Source organism: Sorex araneus, chromosome 3 (genome assembly GCF_027595985.1).
Source record: "Sorex araneus isolate mSorAra2 chromosome 3, mSorAra2.pri, whole genome shotgun sequence".
Classification (NCBI taxonomy): domain Eukaryota; kingdom Metazoa; phylum Chordata; class Mammalia; order Eulipotyphla; family Soricidae; genus Sorex; species Sorex araneus.
In genome coordinates this window covers 220,383,776-220,406,645 of record NC_073304.1, presented here as the reverse complement: position 1 = coordinate 220,406,645, position 22,870 = coordinate 220,383,776, and the positions used below count along the sequence as shown (strand labels likewise).

Sequence of the window (22,870 nt, the reverse complement as noted above, 5' to 3'; positions counted from 1 at the left end):
TTTCCTAAATTTGAAAATACATTTTCTGATTTTGAGCCACATTAATTACATATGTCCAACTCCAAATTTAATCCCAATGGTATGAAACACATTTTTCAGCCCACTCCCACCCCTCTGCACCCAGCCCCTCCTTCCGCCATCACTAGAACACACACAGTTAAATAGTGCATTTATATTTTCTCCTGGAAATTAGCAAATTAATTCCTAATTTGGAATACGGTGCACTTGTTTAAGAGAATCGTTCTTTCATAAAATGTTTCATACAAGATATATATGAGATGCTGAGCTCTAGGTATTGTATCTTACTTGAAAAAAATGTAACTTTTCAAATGCTGCAACATAATCACAATTAAGGCCAAAATCCCTAGATCCTGTTTAAGGGGATTTCAAAAAGGTATTTCTCTGACAGAACTCAGAGGGCACTTAAAACTCTCCAAATTTCAAATAAGAGTTTAGAACCAAGGGCCAGGACTTCAGGAAAACTTCAGAAATTCCCTCAAATAAAGTTTTAGAGTTCATATTTTTCTGGGGATGGTAGAATTGACTGCATATGCTAAAAACTTCCAAGGTCGGCTCATTATTTTGAATTACAGCCATCCTCTGTATGTCATCCTTGTGTTTTTCTCTTCACAGACTTGAATTAAATCATGTAGTTCTGGCATCAGTGAGCTCCTCAAAAGGCCTATATTCCACAGGTATTTTACCACTTTCTGAAATAAAGTTAACAAGGATAAATTCAAAATTACTGTCTAAATTGGGTAGGGCATTTGCCTTGCACGAGGCCAACCCGGGTTCGATCCCCAGCATCCCATATGGTCCCCTGAACACCGCCAGGAGTAATTCCTGAGTGCAGAGCCAGGAGTAACCCCTGTGCATTGCCAGGTGTGACCCAAAAAGCAAAAAAAGAAAAATTACTGTCTAAAATGTTATTTCTATAAAGGCAGTATACAATGATGCTGGTGTGTACTCCCGTTATACATCCAATAATTTTATTTTTAAAGCATAAAATAAGAGCATTTTCCTTTTCTATGCAGACATTAAGTTTGGTTCTTTTTGTTTCTCTGATATGAAGTCAGACTCGATGGTGCTCAGGGATTATACCCACTTCGTACTTGGGAGTCACTCCTAGCAATACCATGCTGAGCTGGAACTGAAACTATGCTTCCTGCATGCCAAGAATGTGCCCAGTCTGCTGAGCTATCTGTCCAACCCACTGCTTCTTTTATTTCTTTAAATTTTGGGTGTGGGGATCATATCTTCTGGTACTCAGGGGCTATTGCTGGCTCTGTGCTCCCTGGTGGTGCTAGAGGGGACCATATGCCATGGCAGGGATGTGCATGGCAGGTGCCTTGGCTCCAGTACCATCTTCTTAAGCCCCCATTGGTTCTTAAATGTTCTTATAGTTGACAGAAATTCTACCAACTGACCAAAGAAGTCACTTTTCCTAGAAGAATTACCCAGACTGGAAGGCTGAAGTCAACTCCGGGTCTACTCGTGTAAGTAAATAAGGTCTCTGACAACTTAAAATTTCTGTCTCTAAGACTGCAGGGCTATAGAGCAAGGAGAGCAATTCTGTTTGTGGATTCTCTACTGATTCTTCAGTTTCCTTCTGGCGCAGCCGGCAATATTCATAACACTATTAAATTTCATAAGAGGAGAAAATTTTAAAATCTTAAATAGTATGGCCATTATTTGTTTTTGTTTGGGATCACACCCAGCAGTGTTTAGAGTCTTCTCCCGAGCTGGGTACTTGGGGGTGCTCCTGGATACCCATGTGTTGCCAGGAATCCAACCTTGGCCTTCCACATGCACAGCATGTGCACTACGTCTCTCAGCTGTTTCCTGGCCCCAGCAGAATCACAGTGAAGATTCACAATACATAGTTGGTTGTCATATAAAATCACAACCACTCAATATGTCAGTGCTGAAAACCAACCCTGAACTGATGCCAGTTGAGTTTCCTGTTCAGTAGGAAAACAGTAGCAATAATTAGAATATTTTCTCTGTTACTAAATTCTAGGTAAGTTTTTTAAATATTATTTGTTAATTTTTATTATTTGATGTCTTTATTTTCTTGTTTTTAATGAATCACTGTGAGGTACAACAGTTACAGACGAACAAACTTTCATGCTTACGTTTCAGCCATAGAATGACTGAGTACCCATTCCTCCACCAGTGCCCATCCTCTACTGCCAATGTTCCCAGTATCCCTCCATGACCCCCCTCCTCCCACTCTGTGGTAGGTACATTCCCTTTTACTCTCTTCCTTTGGGTATTGTGGTTAGCAATATAGGCATTAAGTGGCCATCATGTTTGGTCTGTAGTCTACCTCCAGCACACATCTCCCATCCCAAATGGGCCCTCCAAGCACTCTTGACTTGGTGGTCCCTTCTCTATCTGAGCTGTCTCACATGCACCAGCATGTGAGGCTAGCATCCAAGCTGTGGAACAATCCTCCTGGTCTCATTCTCTACTATCCTTGGGTGCTAGTCTCCCACTGTTACTTTATATTCCACAAATGTAAGCGTTAAGTATTTACTTTTACAATATTGCCCATAAGGTCAGCTAAATTAAAAGTATATTTTTTCAGAAAACTGTAGCTTAGAAATACCTTCACATATCTGTTTAGAAGACCTACAGTTACATTTAAAAACTGAGACAGAGGGGCCAGAGTAATATTACAGTGGATAGTACATTCGCCCTGCATGAAGCCAACCCAGGTTGAGTGCCGGAATCCCATGTGGTTCCCCAAGTCCTGCTAGCAGTGGTCCCTGAACACAGAGCCAGGAGTCAGCCCTAAGCATCAGCAGGTGTGGCCCAAAACCCAGAAAAGTAAGGAGCCCTGGAGTACTGTCATCCCGTTGTTCATCGATTTGCTTGAGCAGGCACCAGTAACATCTCCATTGTGAGATTTGTTGTTACTGTTTTTGGCATATCGAATATGCCACGGGTAGCTTGCCAGGCTCTGCTGTGCGGGCAGGATACTCTCAGTAGCTCACTGGGCTCTCCGAGAGGGACAGTGGAATAGAACCTGGGTCGGCCTCATGCAAGGGAAGCACCCTACCCGCTGTGCTATTGCTCCAGTCCAAAGGCAGAAAAATGAACAGAGCTAGTACTTAAACAGGAGTCTGAAGTTTATAACCACTATACTATTCTGTTTTATTGACTAACAATTGAGAAAGAAGAATTGGATCAAATACTCTACAATCTAAACTATCCTATATTTATACATTGGGGGTAATATTTACTGTAATTATTTTTCACAGGTTCCACAAAGAACAAATTTGAGACTTCTGAAAAGCATCTAGTGAATAAAAGAATAGGAAGTAGTACTATTTCCATTATTTTCAATATAGGGCTGGAGCAATAGCAAAGCAGGTAGGGCATTTGCCTTGCACACGGCCAACCTGGGTTCGATTATTCCTTCCCTCTCAGAGAGCCCGGCAAGCTACCGAGAGTATCTGAACCACACGGCAGAGCCTGGCAAGCTAACCATGGCGCATTCAATATGCCAAAAACAGTAACAACAAATCTCAAAATGGAGATGTTACTGGTGCGTGCTCGAGCAAATCGATGAACAATGGGATGACAGTGCCACAGTGCATTGCATTTTCAATAAAATTGACTTCTCAAATTCAATTTATTTGCTCTTCAAATAAGAAAACTGCAGTACTTCAAGGACAACTGAGAAAAGTCTTACCTAAAACCACAATGAGCAGTTTCTGAAATGCATCTGACACAGCCTTTTGAATAGCAAACTTCTGAGTCGTAATTATGATCCTAAATCCAACCAAAACAAATAGATTTACAATGCCAATCTGTATTCACTGACTTAAATGAAGTCTAAAAAGAGAACTGGAGATGAAGCAATACTACAGGAGGTATGGACTCTGCCTTGTATGCAGCGGATCCATGTTCGATCCCCGGAATCACATTTGGTTTCCCCTGCACTGCCAAAAGTAATTTCTGAGTGCAGAGCCAGGACTGCCAAAAGTAATTTCTGAGTTCGGAGCCAGGAGTAACCCCTGAGCATTGCTGGGTGTGACCCAAAACTTTTTAAAAATTAAAAATAAATAAATCACTCTATCACTGTATCACTCTCATCCCTTTGCTCATTGATTTGCTCCAGCGGGCACCAGTAATGTCTCCATTTTGAGACTTGTTACAGTTTTTGGCATATTGAATATACCACTGGTAGCGTGCCAGGCTCTGCTGTGAGGGAAATAAATAAATAAATAAATAGATAGATAGATAGATAGATAGACAGATAAATAAATAAATAAATAAATAAATAAATAAATAAATAAATAAATAAATAAATAAATAAAAAGAGAACTACATCATGATCTTAGTGAGTAAGGGAAGGCACCACACAATGTTAGGGTCGAGCAGATCTCTGCCAGGGAGAGGCGTGAAGGAACAAAACTGAAACTGCTCTTTCTGCAACAGCAAGGGGATTTATTCAGGCCAACGCGCTGGGGCTCTCCCTCTGCTTTCACTCCTACGCAGAGGAGGGTTAGAGAGAGAGAGAAAGAGAGCCCCGTATACAGAGTTCAGACTCTTTTTATACACCTTAGTAAATAAGATTACTTTGATCATTATTCTCATTTTTCCCATTTTTCCAAGGTAACTTTGATCAACATCTTCATTTTTCCCAGGTCACTTAGATCAACATCCTCATTTTTTGGGATCAAGGGGGGTCATCAGTGACATTCTGCTTTGCTAGAGAAAATTTCGCCATATGTCCGTGCCTTTCCTGGACATTACCAGGCGTCTGGGCAGTTTCATTTCCTGAAACAGGTCCTTGTTTTGTGTAGCTTAGGTCATACTGCAAGGTATTGTTTTACAGAGAGTGATCAAGTAAGTTAGCAAGTTACAGAAGGCAATTTAGCAAGTTACAGAAAGCAATCAAGCAAGTTAGCAAAACATTAACCCTATCCTTTGCTGCTACATGGCCCAAACCGCTCAACAAGGCTATGTCTCAAAGGCTCTGTGGTAGGTATATTCTGTCAGGGCTATTACCATACATTTTTGCTGTCTGATGTATTCTGTACATTCCTGAATAAGTGAACTAGATGGGAGAAATCAGTCAAGATCATGGCACAGAGCTCACACTGATTATGTATTTCAAATAGGCAAAGTGAAGCTAGACACCTACAGATTACACTACTATAAACTAGGAAGTTGACATGCCTCGCATCACTAATATTCCAAGAGCAGTACACCACAGTTGATGGGGTTTGAAGTAGGAGGCAACCAATCTTAGAGGGAAATACATTTTTACAGAGGGAAATACATTTTACATTTTACACAAGGCTCAACCTTTAATAAGAGATTATCAATAATCTCTTATTGTAGGGCTTAATGGTCCCTGAGGGAAATACAGCAATCTTCACATACTTTCCTCTAAGGAAACTTTTTTGGAGCATATTCAACAGTTGATTCAGAGCAAACAATACAAAATAAATTCTTTCTTTCTGCTTTGGGGCTGGAGTTCGGGATCGGGATGGAAACACCCAAAATAAGGTGGTAGGAAGGAGCTTGAGAAAGGGTTGGTAGTGGCATAGATGAGCTGGTCTCTCCCTAAGATCCACCTACAAGAGTCTGTTCCAGTTCTTTCACTAACAGCCCTGCCTTTGACTGAATACCCTAAGCCTACGTGCCACAGATTCTGGGGGAAAAAAACATTTATATTAGTTTATTTCGTTATCTAGATGAAGAATTTGCTGGGATAACAGAAGATTACACATGATCTATACTTGAAAGATACTTTGGAACAAAGAAGATTATTACTCCAAATAGGAGAAACACTGTTCCCATCTCCATACCCCTAAGCTTCTTGGTAGGAAGACAGCTCTAAAATTGTGAAGTTCAAGGTTCTGTCAGAGTGACAGAACAGCAGGTAGGGCACTTGCCAACCCAGGCTTGATCTCCAGCATTCCACAGAGTCCTCTGAGCACCTCCAGGAGTGATTTTGAGTGCTGAGCAAGGAGTATCATCAGGTGTCCCTAGCACCTCCCCTCCTAAAAAACAACAAATGGTTCTGTGGTTACTACCTAAGATTTGAACAAGTATTGTTAAAAACATCTGCCCAAGGCTTTAGCAGCTTAGCAAGGAAAGGGCTTTTTCTGATGTCTGAAAATGTGATGAGAGAGAGAGAGAGAGAATGAATTCTTACCCACACCCCCATTCCAGTCCCCACAGAGACCTTCCAGTTTATCCAAAATCTCCTTGGCTATGCCAACTCCAGGGCTCTTGCAATCAAAGGGTGACAATACCACCTCTAAAGCACAGAAGATCTTCATGCTTTGCTTCTGAAGTGGTGCCACAATATCTTCATTTTCCCTTTCTTCGAGGTCAGAAAGATCCTGAAGCTGGATTTTAGATTGAAGGTCCTTCTGAACATCTCAATGTAGACTTTAAAATGTTTAATTAGAAATAAAAATGAAACTCCAGCAATCCAGGCTAACACTTGAAGTAACCTGTGACTTCAACATTAAGCAAAACTTCCTATGAACTACACCAACCATGCACATGCAGAGCACACAAGTGTTGTAGAATATGGACAACACCGTCAATTCACTGAGATCTTTACTGATTCTGGGGTGTGACCGAGGCTCAGACACTTTCACTTAGACAACTCTCATCTGCCAGGTCTGTCGGTCCACAGGGCCTGCTGGGGTCACAACCCACAGTGCTGTGGAGTCGTGCAGTACTCAGGACAAAAGCCAGGGCCTTGAACACGGTGGGCACAGGCTCTGCACTTGAACTCTCTCCACTTCCTACCCTGACAATCCTTTCAGACCATCCATTGAAACCAAAATAGTAGCTTGCCAGTTCCTGGCATTGGGAGCTGTTTAGGGCAAGGGCACGATGTTGAACTGCTTTATGTCTGCTGAGACAAACCTAACGACATAAGACACATACTCGAGGATAGGAACAAATTGCCACAGAGATCTAATTCAGCCGACCCAAGACTTCTCAACACAAGTTTCATAAGATGGCTGTGAAGAGCAAATTGTACAAACTTTGGTGGTTGCTCTTGTTTCAGACCCATACTCAGCAATAATCAGTTACTTGTAGCTCTGTGCTCTGGGATCATTCCAGGTGGTGGTTGGGGCAATCATATGTGCTCCTGGGTATAGGTATGTATAGGGCATAGAGTAGGGACTGAAGCAGGCGTTGAGCCTGCAGAGGAGCAGCAGAGTCTATGGTCACCACGGAGGGGTGTTCTCATGTCCGTGAAGGCGCAGGCAAGGAGGAAAGGATGGGGAGTGGGAATGACCAGCAAGATGAGGTGTGAGAAGCCAGTTCAGGGAGCTAATCAGAGAAGGCTTAGAATTATCAAATGAAAGTTTTGTAAAAGAATAATCCTCATTCATATATTCAGATGCATGGGAAGTGGTGGGGGCATGCACGGGAAAACAGCAGAGAGGGGGACCCCTAGGTTCTTATCCCCATCCCCTCCACACCCAACAAATGGGCCAGACAAAAGAATGGGACCAAAATGAGGCCCAAGTGAGACGGAATTCAGGAGCTGGAGACTGTGGAGCCGGGGTGCACGCAAAGGGAAGAAAGTTTACAGTGGGAAACTGGGGGTGGGCATCGGGAACGGCTGGCTTAAGACAGAGCGATGACAGTGGCCGCGAGTCCCTCCAGCCAACAGGACTGTCAAGCACACACGTGGATCTCATCAAAGTCCAGAGGAGGCTGGGAACAGGCTCTGACCCTGTCAGCGAGTCTCTTACTGCAACCAGCCCTGGCGTTTCTGCAGCAGCAGCCCTGGGGGACCGGCCGTGCTGCCCAGATTCTGGTGGACACTCTGCAAGGCTGCGGGAGGCTGTTAGGTGAGGGTGGCTAGCTGCCAGTGTAAGATGCCCCCGCCCAGCACTGCTTCCTACGGGCCCCGGCCCCCGCCAAGTGCCGACCCACCTTCAGCGGAGAAGACTGGAAGAGCAGCTGCCGGCCGCAGGCCCCTTGGGCTGAGTGAGCGGCGCGCGCAGAATAAAATGACCGCTGTGCTGCAAAAGATACAGTGACCAGAATACAAAGACTATCCACAGAATGGGAAAGGATATTTACACAATACCCATCAGATAAGGGGTTGATATCAATGGTATATAAAGCACTGGTTGAACTCTACAAGAAGAAAACATCCAACCCCATCAAAAAATGGGGCGAAGAAATGAACAGAAACTTTACCAAGGAAGAAATACGAATGGCCAAAATTGCTTTTGGCAAAAAAGTGCACATGAAAAAGTGTTCTACATCACTAAGCATCAGAGAGATGCAGATCAAAACAACCACAAGATACCACCTCACACCACAGAGACTAGCACACATCCAAAAGAACAAAAGCAACCGCTGTTGGAGAGGATGTGGGGAGAAAGGGACCCTTCTACACTGCTGGTGGGAATGCCGACTCGTTCAGCACTTCTGGAAAACAATATGGACGACTCTCAAAAAATTAGAGGTTGAGCTCCCATTTGACCCAGCAATACCACTGCTGGGAATATATCCCAGAGAGGCAAAAAAGTATAATCAAAACGACATCTGCACATGTATGTTCATCGCAGCACTGTTTACAATAGCCAGAATCTGGAAAAAACCCGAATGCCCTAGAACGGATGACTGGCTGAAGAAACTTTGGTACATCCATATAATGGAATACTATGCAGCTGTTAGAAAAAAGGAGGTCATGAATTTTGTATTTAAGTGGATGGGCATGAAAAGTTTCATGCTAAGTGAAATGAGTCAGAAAGAGAGAGTCAGACATAGAAAGATTGCACTCATCTGTGGAATATAGAATAACAGAGTGAGAGACTAACACCCAAGAATTGTAGAAATAAGTACCAGGAGGTTGACTCCATGGCTTGGAGGCTGGCCTCACATTCTGGGGAAAGGGCAACTCAGAGAAGGGATCACCAACTATAATGTAGTCGAAGGCCATGTGGGGGAAGGGAGTTGCGGGCTGAATGAGGGCTAGAGACTGAGCACAGTGGCCACTCAACACCTTTATTGCAAACCACAACAGCTAATTAGAGAGAGAGAACAGAAGGGAATGCCCTGCCACAGTGGCAGGGTGGGGTAGGGGGAGATGGGATTGGGGAGGGTGGGAGGGAGGCTAGGTTTACTGGTGGTGGAGAATGGGCACTGGTGAAGGGATGGGTTCCCGAGCTTTGTATGAGGGAAGCATAAGCACAAAAGTGTATAAATCTGTAACTGTACCCTCATGGTGATTCACTAATTAAAAATAAATAAATTTAAAAAAAAAATGACCGCTGCGTAAAAACCCGGCGGGGCGGCCGCAGCATTGGCGAAGACGCGCACCGCGTACAGGAGGCCAAAGCGGGAGAAGGCTGCGGACAGAGAACGATGCGGGGCCGCTGAGGTCACCCACCGCAGAGTGCGCGGCCGAGGCCCACCCTCCCCGCACACGCCCCGGCCCCGCGCGGGGGGCCACATCCCCAGCACGCTGCACTCTGCAAGCCCCGGCTGCAGCAGCGTCGCACGGCCACTGCCACGGGGCCCGAGGTGCAGCAGGAGAAAGTGTCGCGGCGAGCTGACAGCCACGGTTCCCTTGGCACAGTGCAGGGCTCGGGGCCACGGTCGGTAGGAAGTCAGGGCTCGAGGCGCCTTTCCCGAAACACCCCGTCCTGCCCTCCGGACCCAGCTCACATGCAAGGCTTTGACCTTGGGGTCAGGGCTCAGCTCCCACACCAACAGGGTTTTGTCACTCTCGCTGGGAACCGTGAAAGGTACCACCTCAGCCCTCCTCCGCTTCACTGCATCTGCGCGCCCCAGGCTAAAGGTAAGAATAGCGTTCGGTGCACCCCCAGTCTAGAAAGTGAGTGGGAGAACAGGATTTTTAGTGTGCTGGGGATTAGAATCCTAACAGCATTCCCCCGCTAAGATGGGGCAGATTCTGGGCCTTCCCAACATCTTTCATATTTTCTCGAGCCAGACTGAACAGGGCAGACCATTTATGGATTTGATTCCATTTTTCTCCCGCAGAACAGGAGACCCAGAACTCTGCATTTCCAGAGACCAACTCCGGTCCTGCTTTAAAGTAGTTTATAAGGTTAACCCGTGGTTCCCAGATGAAGGAACTCTAGAAACCAAGACTTGGAAAAAAGTTAAGAATAATGCCTACAAGGCATCTAAGGAAGGGACTAAGATCCCCGTGGGATTCTGGATTACATGGGAGATTGTTAATTCTATTCTCCTGTTTTTGAAAAGTACAATTGATGTGGAGGAGAATATTATAAATAATACGACCTCAGCTCCTTCCACACCTAAGTCTCGAAAGGGTTTTCATAGTAAAAATATTTCTGAGGCTGGTGAATATAGTTCTACTTCCAGTGCATCAGATGAAAGTGATGCGGGTTATGAGTCTGCTACCACTTACTCAGATTCTGAGTCCGAGAGGGACTCCAGACCACTTGGGACATGCTCCCAATCGCCCAGTCCAGGCAGAGAAGCAGCAGCATCCATCTTATCGCAGGTTAAGGATGGATTCTCTCAGTCATTTCAAAAAGGCCTGTGTCTCATATGGGCCTACATCTTCATACTGTAGGGAGTATCTTACAGACTGGAGCAAAAAGACCTACTGAGTATCTCAAGATTTTCATGTGGTTGCTAAGACTTGCTTAACCCCTTCTCAGTACTTGGAGTGGAGAATGTGGCTCAGTGATGAGGCCAAGGCAAAGCTTCAAGGCCTAGGCCATGCTGGACAAAACTTTTCAGGAATTAAGTTGATTGATGAGATGTTAATTGGTAAAGGGAAATGGCGTGACCCAGAATGGCAAGTCACCTTGCCGTGTGCTGTTTTTGCTCATATCCATGATGCAGCCCTGCGTGCATGGGAGAAGGCTGATGCAGATACCGATTTTTTTTTTTTTTTGCTTTTTGGGTCACATCCAGCAATGCTCAGGGGTCACTCCTGGCTCTGCACTCAGGAATTACCCCTGGCCGTGCTCAGGGGACCATATGCGATGCTGGGAATCGAACCTGGGTCAGCCGCATGCAAGGCAAACGCCCTGCCCACTGTGCTATCACTCCAGCCCCAGATGCAGAATTTAAGGGAAGTTTTACAAAGATTTTCCAGAGAGCCTCAGAACCTTATGCAGATTTCATAGGAAGGTTGATGAAAGCCATTGAAATGCAGGTTAAGGACAAGGAAACTCAGGAGCTGTTACTAAACTATAGGACTTTGTTGGTTTTTTTTTTTTTTTTTGGGTTTTTGGGTCACACCCGGCGATGCACAGGGGTTACTCCTGGCTCATGCACTCAGGAATTACTCCTGGCGGTGCTCGGGGGACCATATGGGATGCTGGGATTCGAACCCGGGTCGGCCGCGTGCAAGGCAAACGCCCTACCCACTGTGCTATTGCTCCAGCCCCTAAACTATAGGCCTTTGAAAATGCCAGTGAGGATCACCAGGCTGTTCTGCGCCCTATTAAGGAGAAGGAAGACATAATGGGATACTTGAAAGCATGCTGGAATGTTGGTTCTGTTAAACATATGGTGCAGGTCTATGCCTTACAGAGACAAGCTCAGAAAAAAAATGTTTTAATTGTGGAAAACCAGGCCACTTTTGTAAAGATTGCAGAACGCCCCCCATCCGTGCTACTGTGAGAGCACGTCCTGGGCCCTGTCCCCGGTGTAAGAGGGGAAATCATTGGGCCAGAGATTGTCGCTTTAATTTTGATGCAGTGGGTGACCCCAACTCGGGACACCTGCAAGGGGGCCAGAGTCAGGCCCCACAAAATCTGGGAATGTTCTCAGTTTCAGCCCCTCTTCCCAGTGTGGAGTTTCAGAGCTCCAATCAGTATAATTGCTGCAGCCAGTGACGGCAGGAAGCGCAGCGTTGGATATTTCCTGCCCCAGTACAGTTACTACAACCCCTTTTCAATAAGCCCACCACCTCTGCATTTTCAGTGGACATATGGAATGTTAAATCAAATACAAAAAGGAGGTATTTTCTCAACTGAATGTAGCAGGAAAACTTCTCATTCAAGGAAAAGGCTATGCTTTTGTTTCAACAGATGATAACCCCACTGAGAAACTTTGGATCCCATTATGTTTCATCAGAAGTAGAATTCATCCACCTGATTTGGATCTCAGACCTCCAGAGACTCACAACCCTTCAAATTCCAGCTCCAAGCTGGAAATCACAAGGAAAGAAGATGAGCCAGCGTCAGAGGACCTGAAGAAAAGGCCTCTTACTCCTTTAAAATAACATGAGATCACATTAAGAGCATCTCTTATACCCTCTTTTACAGGTTATGGATTGGACAATGCCACACCAAGTATCCTGAATTAACAGTATTTTACTTTTACTCTTTCCTTGGAATTCACAGTTTCCTGAAGGAGAAAGGAATGGCTTTTAACAGGAACACCTTTTCATTTCTCTCTAGGATATCCATTTGTATTGGAGCTTCCCTCTGACTCTTTCTATTCACAGGCATGGAGACCAAACCTCAACTGTCAAAGCCTCTGATAACTTTAAAAAAGTGTTTTTTCTCAGACATAAGCTAGGTTGCACCTCTAGGACTACCGAGGAACCTGACCAAAGAATGGCTGCATTCCCCTGCTGAAGTTCTCCTGCCAGGAGTTGTGATGCTCCTGTTCCAGTGCTCCCTGACTGATTCCTGAAATTTATCAGACTCCTAATAGCTGCTCCCCTGAGACTCATTGCTGCAATTACTACTGATGCTGTTATAGGAACAACTCTTCAATTTTGATCCAGACACTTCATTTCTTCAAAATGGGACTAAATGACTTATCATTGGTGACTCTTATCAGCACTGGAAAGTGCAGGACAATTGGACGCTTTACTACAAGCACTGCTCTGGGCCCAGGGTTGGACTGAAATCGTAGTACAACTAATAAGATTGTACTGTGATTTGGAATTATGTTGTGATTTGGAATTGTTCCTTATTCAAATTTTTGTGTTTTTGTAAAAGAAAAAGGGGGATATGTAGGATAACATAGTCTCAGGTAGTTTAGGTTTATTAGGTTACTCTCATCACAGTGCTCCCATTCCTCTGTGTTTATTTATAACTTCTTTCTTTGTGTTCTGTTGACTTGTAAATATTGTTTTTCTCTTCTTGAGTCCTTTGCATAATTTATTCAGAGCCATGTCCTTTTGCATGGACACAGGAAGACTTAGCAAATGCTATGCTTTTGTAACCTGGGAGTCATTTGACTCTACATATTTTCCTCCTGGGCATCTGTTCTCTGACCTAAGCCTCAGCTGCCCTTACTTCCTAGCACCCCCAAAAGCAAGGTCCCTACGAGGGACGGGATGGACCCAGGGCAAGCAGTGAGTTGTGTGCTACCCTGGTATCGGGATGGGCCTGGCTAAAGTGCCCAATGCTTAACTATAAGTGAAGAGCTTGGTCATGGACAAATGCTGTTATGATCCGAACAGTGATAACTAGATTTGGACCCTGCTAGGGTTAGGAGTGATTAATCTAACCTGAGTGCTGTAGTCTGAGTCTGTGGCAAGATGTTGCCAGGAGAGCTGCCTTGCAAGCCTCAGTGTATCTCTTGCTATGTCCATACAAAAATAACTAGTATTAAGACGTGAATAAGTTCTCGGAGGAAGGAAAGGAGAAAAACACCTTAAGAGGTATTTTGCCTGCTGACAGTGGGGAAGGGCTTTGGAATGACCTTAGGTAGTATTGGCTTTGAACCTGAGAGCCCTCAGGAAGGGCTTTCTTATGTTGACTTTGCTACCTGGCTGTGTGTAGCCTAGGGGCAAGGGGAGAGAGAAAAAGAAGAGATGATAGAGGCTGCAGTAGATCCAGAGAGAGGGCAGAGCTAGGAGTGCAGGAGATGAGAAAGATGGAAGATTGAATAAACGGTAACTGATCGGCAACCAGCTTGGTCCTCCTTCTTCCTTCGCCTGTCCTTGGCCAACAGCCGTCCCGATCCAGCCCATACACAGCGGTTCCAGAGCACCAAATGCGGGCGGTGAGACAGAGCCTCCCTGAGAGCCCGTGAGTGCACATGCCCTTCAGCTTGCTCAGTTTTTTACACTTGAAAAAAGGATAATATAATCAGGGGTCAGAGCAATAGTACAGCAGGGAGAGTTAATTTATTTGCCTTGCATGCAGCTGATCAGATTCAATCCCTAGCATCCCATATGGTCTCCTGAGGACCACCAGGAGTAATTTCTGAGTGCAGAGCTAGAAGAAACCCCTGAGCATTGCCAGGTTTGGCCCCTCCCAAAAAACAAAGGATAATATAACCAATGTTCTTCTTTTCTAAGACAAAAACTGATTGCATTAGTCAAGTGGGACTTCTCTACAATGCTAATAATTGTTTTATAGAGAAGAATTATAAAAATAATTAATTCCCTTCAGTCTAAAGTTGCTTTACAAATGGAAAATCTTTAATCGTGGTCTTAATTTTATTCTTGTTTTTTCTGTTCTGGAAACCTAGAAGTCTAGTGTATAAAAAGAAAAAGAAAAAGAAAAGGCGCGCGGGCGGGCGAGGCAGGCGAAGGAAGGAAGAAGGCCAAGCTGGTTGCTCGATCGGTTTATTTCATGTCCATCTCCATTCTCCTCTGATTCTCCTCCTGCTTCTTTCTCCCCCATCCTACTTCATTCTCTCTCTCTCTGCCTCTCTCCCGGCTCTCGGTCTCTCTCTCGATCTGTGGATCTGGCCCCGTGGATCTGGCCCCCGTGGATCTGGCTCCCATGGATCTGGCCCCGGTGGATCTGGCGCCGTGGATCTGGCTCCGTGGATCTGGGCCCCAACCCACTCTTACAGCCTAGTTAAATCTCCACAGCATGAGGGGGTTGGGGCATACACCTAGGTGTGGTCAGCAATAGGGTAAGGTTCTTTTCCCTCAGGGGATGCTTCTCCTAGGACTTAATTCTCTTTCAGCAGGAGGATCCACCCAAGGGCAGAGTCCCATGAATGTGTTTTTCTTCTCCTCAGCCAGCAAACATATAAGAATTCATAATATTAATTATTTTGTATGGACACAATAAGAGATGCATTAAAGCTTATAGAATTGCTCTCCTGGGGCCATCTCAATCTCAGACTACAGTGCTCAGGCCAGATCAGTCTTTCCTATCCCTGGCAGGGTCCCAGTCTCATAATTACTATTGGATCATGACAGCATTTATCTATGATCAAGCTCTTAACTTATAGTTAAGAATTAGGCACTTTGGCCAGGCCCATCTCGATGCCAGGGTAGCACATAACTCACCGCTTGCCCTGGATCCTTCCCGTCCCACGTCGGGGACCCTACTTTGGGGTGCTAGGAACTGAGGGCAACTGAGGCTTAAGTGGAGAAAGCAGATGCCCAGGAGGGAATATCGAGGCCAATTAAGTCTTAAGTTATAAAAACATAATATTGTCTTCTTGTGTCTATACAAAAAAGACATAGCTTTAAAGTAAATTATTCAAAAGGCATAAAGAGGAGAGAAAGGCAATGTTATAATATTCAGTGTCCTAGGAAGTTCTGACCTTACCAATTAACAGAGTTTGATTAAGGGAAGAGCAGATAAACTGGTAGAATTGGTTACAGATAAACAAAGGAATGGGAGTGACTCGGGAGCACTTTGATGAGTGTGACTGATAAACCTAAGCTCCTAGTGGCAAGGGGGAAAGGACAAACCAATGATATCCAACAGTCTAGAAACTACCACATCATCATTTCTCATTTTATGGCTGCTGTAGTTAAAATTCAAAAGTAGGAACATGAGTGATTCAAGGCACATCCCAGTTTTATCAGGATTGATGGCTGCTACCTGTAGGACATGCCTCCATCAGTCCCTTTTCTGCAAATTGCCCTGTATTGTCCTTAAGCAGGTTTTATTCCATATTGGCACCTCCTAAGAAAATGAAATCAACAGTGGTAGGGGGCTTGCCTTGCATGTGACTGGCCTGGTTCGTTCCCCGGCATCCCATATGGTCTCCTGAGCACTGCCAGGAGTGATTCCTGAGTGCACAGACAAGAGTAACCCAACCCCTGAACATCACTGGGTGTGGTGCAAAAACAAAAAAATTAGATCCGGGGCTGGAGTGATAGCACAGAGGGTAGGGTGTTTGCCTTGCACCCGGCCGACCCGGGTTCAAATCCCAGCATCCCATATGGTCCCCTGAGTACCACCGGGAGTGATCCCTGAGTGCAGAACCAGGAGTAACCCCTGAGCATCGCTGGGTGTGACCCAAAAAGCAAGAAAAAAATAGATCCTGGGTAAGATAGATAGGACAGAGGGTAAAGTGCTTGCCTCGCATGTGGCCAACCCAACTCTGATCCTTGGAAGAGTATGTAAAATATAAAGGAACATGTTGGAAGCCCCCCACCCTCGTCTTTTTAGAAAGGATCATCCCTAATCATTAATGTTCCTGTTTTTGGTTGATGACTGGGAGTGTATCCTCAGCACTCCAAGGGGTCACTCCTGAGCAAGACATTCAGGAATAGCCCCAGACACTTGGGTGTGGTGCCAAATACCCCTGCCTCAAACAAAACAGAGATATAGATTCCATCCAGCACCTTTTTTTTTTTTTTTTTTTTTTTGCTTTTTTTGTGTCACACCTGGTGATGCACAGGAATTACTCCTGGCTCATGCACTCAGGAATTAGTCCTGGCAGCGTTCAGTGGACCATATGGGATGCTGGGAATCAAACCTGGGTAGGCCGCGTGCAAGGCAAACACCCTTTTTGCTGTGCTATTGCTTCAGCCCCATCCAGGACTTTGTAAAGATGATCTGAATTCTAGTTCATTCTTTCAGAGCAGGCTGAAATCTTTGGCATTCTGACACACTTCCTCCACCCACCACTATTTTCTATGCCTCAATCAAAACCAGATCATTAAGCTGTACCTGAGCTTTCTCTCTCCATAAAAAACGATTGGCTTTGGATATGTTACCTGGAGCCTGATATTGTTTCAAACCAGTAATTAGAGTTCATTGCCTCTCCCAACACCCTGTGAAACTGTTCACACAGGTCTCCACTTCACCATGAACATTCGCGGACAATAGGTGTTATCTTCCTTTTAGTACCCTGAGCGCCCCGATTGCCCTTGACACTCAAATTTGATCAGGAAAATGTGAACGCTTTCTTCCTACAAGGAATACTTTAATAATCCCCCAAATATAGACATTTCATCGGGGTCCCCTTGGTTTTAGGAATGACAGTCAGGAGCTAGGGGCCCGGATTAGCATGGGAATGAGGAGGCAGCCCTTGGAAACCCTGTAGTCCTGGGGCTCTGGCTCCATTTGTCTTGTGAAGGGGAAGGGAAGAAAGTGACAGAGAATGAAAGCAAAGGACAGAAGAAATGGAGAATCCCCAAGTGAGGAGCGAGAGTAGTTCTGGGAAAACTCCACAGCAGGCCGGCTTCCCCCACCTCATTCCAGGGGACACTCTGTCATCCAGGTGGAGAGTGGTCGGCCCTCACTGCGCAGCTTCCACATCAGCCTGTAGAGACAAAACACTGGTTCTGGCTTCATCCATCCTGACCCAGTGCTCTGTGAGGCCCTAGGGCCACTCCTTGGGTCTCCTTTGTGGATCTCTGCTCCGGCCTCCTGTGGCCCTTCTGATGGTTCCTGTCAATTGCCCTCATTTGTGGCCTTTGCTCTACCCCATTCAGGGGCTTCCACATTTTAAACAGTTTTCTCCCATGACAGGAATGGGCCCTGTTTGCTTGGGCTGAGAGTTACTAAAGAAAAATGTTGCCCCCACCCTTGCCCCACAGACTCTCTCTCGAAAGAGTCAGTCATAAGTACCCCTGAGGTACCTGAGTTTGCCCAACACCACACAGTCACCCGGAGAGGACAGGCGCTTCTACAATTACTTTATCTGTTCACCGTGAAGGGCAGTGAAGTTCGGTAACCATGGGAACACCCGCCATGGCTGAGCTGACTGTTTGAGGGTGTCTACCTCTCTGGGGAATGGGACATTTCTTTTTCCACTGAAAATGTTGTGGCTAGCTGAGACCAGACACGATTGTTTGGTGCAAATGCTCCCGTGGCTCCAACTATGGAACCAAGAGCTGATCCAGCAGACTTTGCATCCCAGGTACTTAGGCTGGACCAAAGCCACCCTCATGGCTGCTTAAGACTTTAGTGGTGGAACTTGAGGGGCCCATCAGGAGTGGAGAAAGCTGGAGTGCAGGGGGCGTTGTGGAGCCTGGTTCCCAGAGAAGCAGAGGCAGGCTGAGTCAGGTTTTTGGTCCCACCTGGCTGGCTCTGCACTCAGGAATTACTCCTGCCAGCCTCAGGGGACCTTAAAGGATGCTGGGGGATCAAACCCGGGTCAGCTGCATGCTAAGGAAGCTCCTTACACGGTGGCTCTGGCCCCTCCTGCAAACACTTTGCCGCTTTGCAGATTTACTTCCACTTGTTTCCCCAGGCTCCCCTGAGCCCCTTGGCTGGGCTCTGCAAGACTGCTCATTTTCATTTTCGGGGTCGGAGAGATAGTACAATGGGTAAGGCATTTGCCCTCCATGCGGCCGACCCAGGTTTGATCCTGAGCATCCCATACAGTCCCCAGAATACTGCCAGGAGTAATTCCTGAGTGCAGAGCCAGTAGTAAACCTTGAGCACTGCTGGGTGTGACGTACAAAACAAAATAAATTAATTAAATACAATTGGTATTCCTCGTGCTCTCCCTCCTCTAGCTTAAGTGGGTCGCTTACTGCAACCAACCCAGGGTTGCTCCACACTGTATCCAAGAAAGAACCAGAAAATCCCAGGCCCTGTGAGTCAAAGCTCGCTAGGCACTAGCAGTTCCTGCCCACTGCTCCTTCCTCTGTCGCCACATCCTCAGATGCTGCTCATCTCCCCGAGTCTTAGTTCAGGGGCCGTTTTCCACACCTGCTTGGACTCCTGTGGCTCCAGCTGACCCTGTGTCCCCAGGCCCACCATAGACCAGTGGGAAACACTATGCCACTAGGTCACTCTGATGGTGATGGTTGCATCTATAGAAGCAATACTAAGCTTGCATTGATTTTTTCTTCCCAGTCACATCTGGATATGCTCAGGAGTTATCAAAATTGTGGGGTGGTGGGGATCAAACCTGGTCAGGTGCTGCAAGGTAAACACCAGCCCAGTATGCTACAGCTCTGGCCCAACTGCTTATGTCTTGGGCTGTGTTTTTACTTTCCTGATGGCACCTTAGGAACTAACGAGGTTTTTGTTTTGAGGATGTCCACTAGAACTAGCCTGTTTTTGGTCTCTATGCTCTTGTCCTAAGCAACTGCTAAACTGCTTCTGGTCTTCTTTATGAACTTATAAAGCTTAATTTATTATGGTTCTGAGCCACAGTCAGTGGTGTTCAGGGCTTACTCCTGGCTATGAGCTCAGGGATCACTCCTGGCGGGATGCAGAGCATCATGTGTGGTCTTGGGGATTGAACCTGGGTCAGTTGGATACAAGGCAAGTGCCCTACCCACTATCCTATTGCTCCAGTCCTGTCCACTCAGAGCTTAATCGTGCCACTTCACACCCTGAGCACACTTGTGTGTGTGTTCTGAGGAAGGGGTCCGCCTCTGACTTTGGCATGGGGGCCTCTAGTGAGCCCAGCATTGTTTGTTCATGGGTCGTGGAGATTTAGGCCCTGCATGTGGATGTGATCTGCGGATGGCCAGACCCGGCCCCTTCCCTGCCATGACTGTCTCTCCTGTCGCCAGTGACTCGCTGGCTGGGGCACTGAGCTCGGGAGAATGGACTCCAGCCCCTTTCTGGTTTCTTTTCTCACTTTTCCAAGACCTCCCTGCCTTCTGGTGCCTGGCATGGGAGGGCAGAGGCCAGGAAGCTGGCTGGGCACCCGCAGTGGCTGACCAGGGAGGAAATTGTCACCTGAGGGCCCAGCACACACACCTCCCCCTGCTGCCGCAGTTTCCCACATGCCCATCAGGACTGCCACCTGGGGCTGCAGCCCAGCAGGGGTGCGGCTCCTGGGGGGCTCAGCTCCCTGGGCCCAGAGAGATGGGACCTGAGTCAGGCACTGGGGAGCCTCAGCACTAAGCCTCCTGGGCTTCCACACTCAGACCCACTTGTGCTTCCTCACTGGTGACAGGGACAGCATGTCACTGGGGCCCATTCACAGCACAGCCTTTGAACAAACCTGCCAGAGTCGCTGGCACAACTCCCCGAGAAAAACAGGTGGGGGCAGGGAGGGAGTGCCTCTAGGACCTTTCCCAACAGGGCCTGTGCTGGGCTTCCCCCATCCCAGTGCCTCCAGCTAGCTTCTGGACTGGCTACCTGCTGCACTGTCTCTCCAGCCCCTTCTTCTTTTTGGTAAAGAAGCAAAGCCAGTGGCTCTCAGGTTTTAGACTTGGCCGGGTAGGGATCAGTGGTGGAGCATAGGGCTGGCATGTGCGAGGCTGGGGTTCCATGGCAAACTCATGTGTTCTCCCATGCACAGTTCGGAGGAGTTTCTATCTTTTAAAAAATCAGTAATGAGACTGAACCTTCTCCAGTGCCACAAGGGGTCCTTGATCAGCCTCCTGAACCATCTGAGCATTTCTGCATTCAGAAGAAAATGTTCCATCTCCAAGTCAGAATGAAGCTCTAAGCTTAAATTTGCCCTATGTCACTGCTAAACCTATGGGTGTGACTATTACTGTAACTACAGAGGTCAGTAATTGTAGGATATCATTAGTTTGTCCTTTTTACCTTGCCACAATGAGTTTAGGTTTATCTGGTAATAGTCTCTAAACATTTTAAGACAACATTGGTATGTCCTGTTCCCCTTGCCATAAGGAGCTTAAGTTTATTGGGTCACACCCCTCAAAGTGCTCCCGAGTCACTTCCATTCCTTTGTCTATCTGTAACCACTTCTCTATGCTCCCTTCCACAGCCAGTTAATCAACTTCCCCCCCCCCAATAAGACTGTTAATTTGTAAGTTCAGATCTTTCTAGGACACTGAATTTGTATTTTAAGTTAATATTGCCTTTCTCCTCTACTTGTGTTTTTTGAATAGTTTACTTTAAAGCAATGTCCTATTTGTATCGACAAAGAAAGACTGTTGTTAATATGCTTTATAACTTGGGATTTAATTGGCTTTGAATATTATTTATTCCTGGGCATCTGACTTAAGCCTCAGTTGCCCTTAGTTCCTAGCACCCCAAAGGCAGGGTCCCGACAAGGGACGAGATGGACCCAGGGCAAGTGGTGAGTTATGTGTTACCCTGGCATTGAGATGGGCCTGGCCAAAGTGCCTGATCTTTTACTATATGTTAAGAGCTTGGTCATGGACAAATGCTGTCATGATCCAAAAGTAATGATGAGACTAGGACCCTGCTAGGGATAGGAAAGACTAATCTGGCCTGAGCACTGTAGTATGAGATCGAGATGACTCCAGGAGAGCAATTCTATAAGCTTAATTCGTTTTTAGCTGTGTCCATACAAAATGATTGATATTATGAATGCTTATATGTTAGTTGGACAAGGAGAGGAGAAACACACCCATGGGATTCCCCTCTTGGGCGGGTGTCCTGCTGAAAGAGAATCTGTCCTAGAAGTAGCATCCCCCAAGGGAAAGAACTTTACCCCTATTGATTGTGACCACACCTATGTGTAAGCCACAAGCCCTCATGCTGGGGGATTTAACTAGGCTGTAAGAGTGGGCTGGGGGTCCCAGTGCCAGATCTGGAGACGCCAGATCCAGATCCAGAGGAGGAGAATGAAGCAGCATGGGGGAGGAAGAAGCAGGAGGAGAATCAGTGGAGAATGGAGATGGGAATGGAATAAACTGCAACTGAGAAAACCAGCCTGGTCCTCTTTCCTTCCTTCGCCTGCCTCATCATCACCATCAACCTCCCCGGGGAGGGGGAAAAGCAGCTAGAGAGTACCGAATGCGGGTGGAGGGAGAGATAGAGCGCCGCTGCTCTGTGCCCAGTGTGCAACCCCCCCTTTTTGTGTGTTTACACAACTGGCGTCCTTGGGCGGGCACGAACATCCAACTGGTGTGCAACTAAAGGTAAGAATAGCATTCAGTAGAACCCCACTCTAAAAAAGTTTAGGGGGAGAACAGGATTTTGTGGTTAAATACTAGTCATACGCCCCCACTAAGATGGGACAAAAACAGTGCCGCATGAAGCCCGTTCAAATACTTTCGAGGCAAACTAAACCTGGCAAGTTTTTTATTGAATTAATTAAGCATTTTGCAAAGAGAACTGGACAACCTGTTTCTCGGACCAATTCCGGTCCTGCATAAAAATTGTCTACAAATTTCATCCTTGGTTTCCAGATAAGGATACTTTGGAGCCTAAGGTTTGGGGAAAGATTAAGGATAATATCTTCAAGGAATTTAAAGAAGGGGCTAGAATCCCCAAACAATTCTGGGTAACTTGGGAAATTGTTAACTCCATTTTCAAGGCTTTGAAAGGTACCTCTGAGGAGGAGGATGTTAGATATACTATGGGAGACGTTCCTCAAGAGTTAAACAGAGAGGATCTTAAGTATAAGGATGAAGTAAAGAAAGTTTCTACTATGGAGAGAGCCTTACCCTCAGCTCCTCCCATACACAAGCCTAGAAAGAAGCCCAATGGTCAAATCTTGGCTACTCTCGTACCTAAGCCTCGAAAGCAGATCAAGGCGTTTCCAGTGCAAACATGTTCTCAGAGCAAAAATCTCTCTGCCACTCATGAGTTAACGTTCCCTACTGATGTTAAGCCAGAGAGACCACCACCTCCCTTGTGTGACTGCACTTCCAGTGAATCACAGGAAAGTGATGGGTCTGATGAGCCAGCTACCAGTTCCTCAGATTCTGAGTCCAAGAGCAGCATGGTAGAGAAGGCTTCTCACAGGAGCCGCTGCCCTTCAGCCAAGTGACCTCCAGGTAGCTCAGGACATTCTCCCAATAAAAGCTGACAACTGAGATCTTTCGACTGTAAATGGT

At 46.2% G+C, this 22,870-nt stretch overlaps 1 protein-coding gene across 1 annotated transcript; it reads right to left on the bottom strand.

Annotated features, from left to right (window-relative positions):
• Positions 1-645: 645 nt before the first annotated feature.
• LOC129403531 (RAD52 motif-containing protein 1-like) lies at positions 646-17,478 on the bottom strand. Its single transcript, XM_055132258.1, has 9 exons — positions 17,423-17,478; positions 9,683-9,805; positions 9,280-9,379; positions 7,933-8,016; positions 6,787-6,906; positions 6,203-6,374; positions 5,898-5,910; positions 3,701-3,780; positions 646-710 (listed from the first exon to the last, which is right to left on the bottom strand). The coding sequence occupies exons 1-9, from the start codon at positions 17,476-17,478 to the stop codon at positions 646-648; spliced, it is 813 nt and encodes a 270-aa protein (XP_054988233.1).
• Positions 17,479-22,870: the final 5,392 nt, after the last annotated feature.

Bases quoted from the DNA above. Each gene is read 5' to 3' on its own strand.
- LOC129403531 (XM_055132258.1), bottom strand. From the start codon at position 17,478: ATGGATGAAGCCAGAACCAGTGTTTTGTCTCTACAGGCTGATGTGGAA. The intron at 9,806-17,422 runs GTGAGGGCCGAC...TCTTACCTTTAG, and splicing joins GCTGATGTGGAAGCTGCGCA to CCTGGGGCGCGCAGATGCAG. The intron at 6,907-7,932 runs GTGGGTCGGCAC...TTATGTCGTTAG, and splicing joins TCCAGTCTTCTCCGCTGAAG to GTTTGTCTCAGCAGACATAA.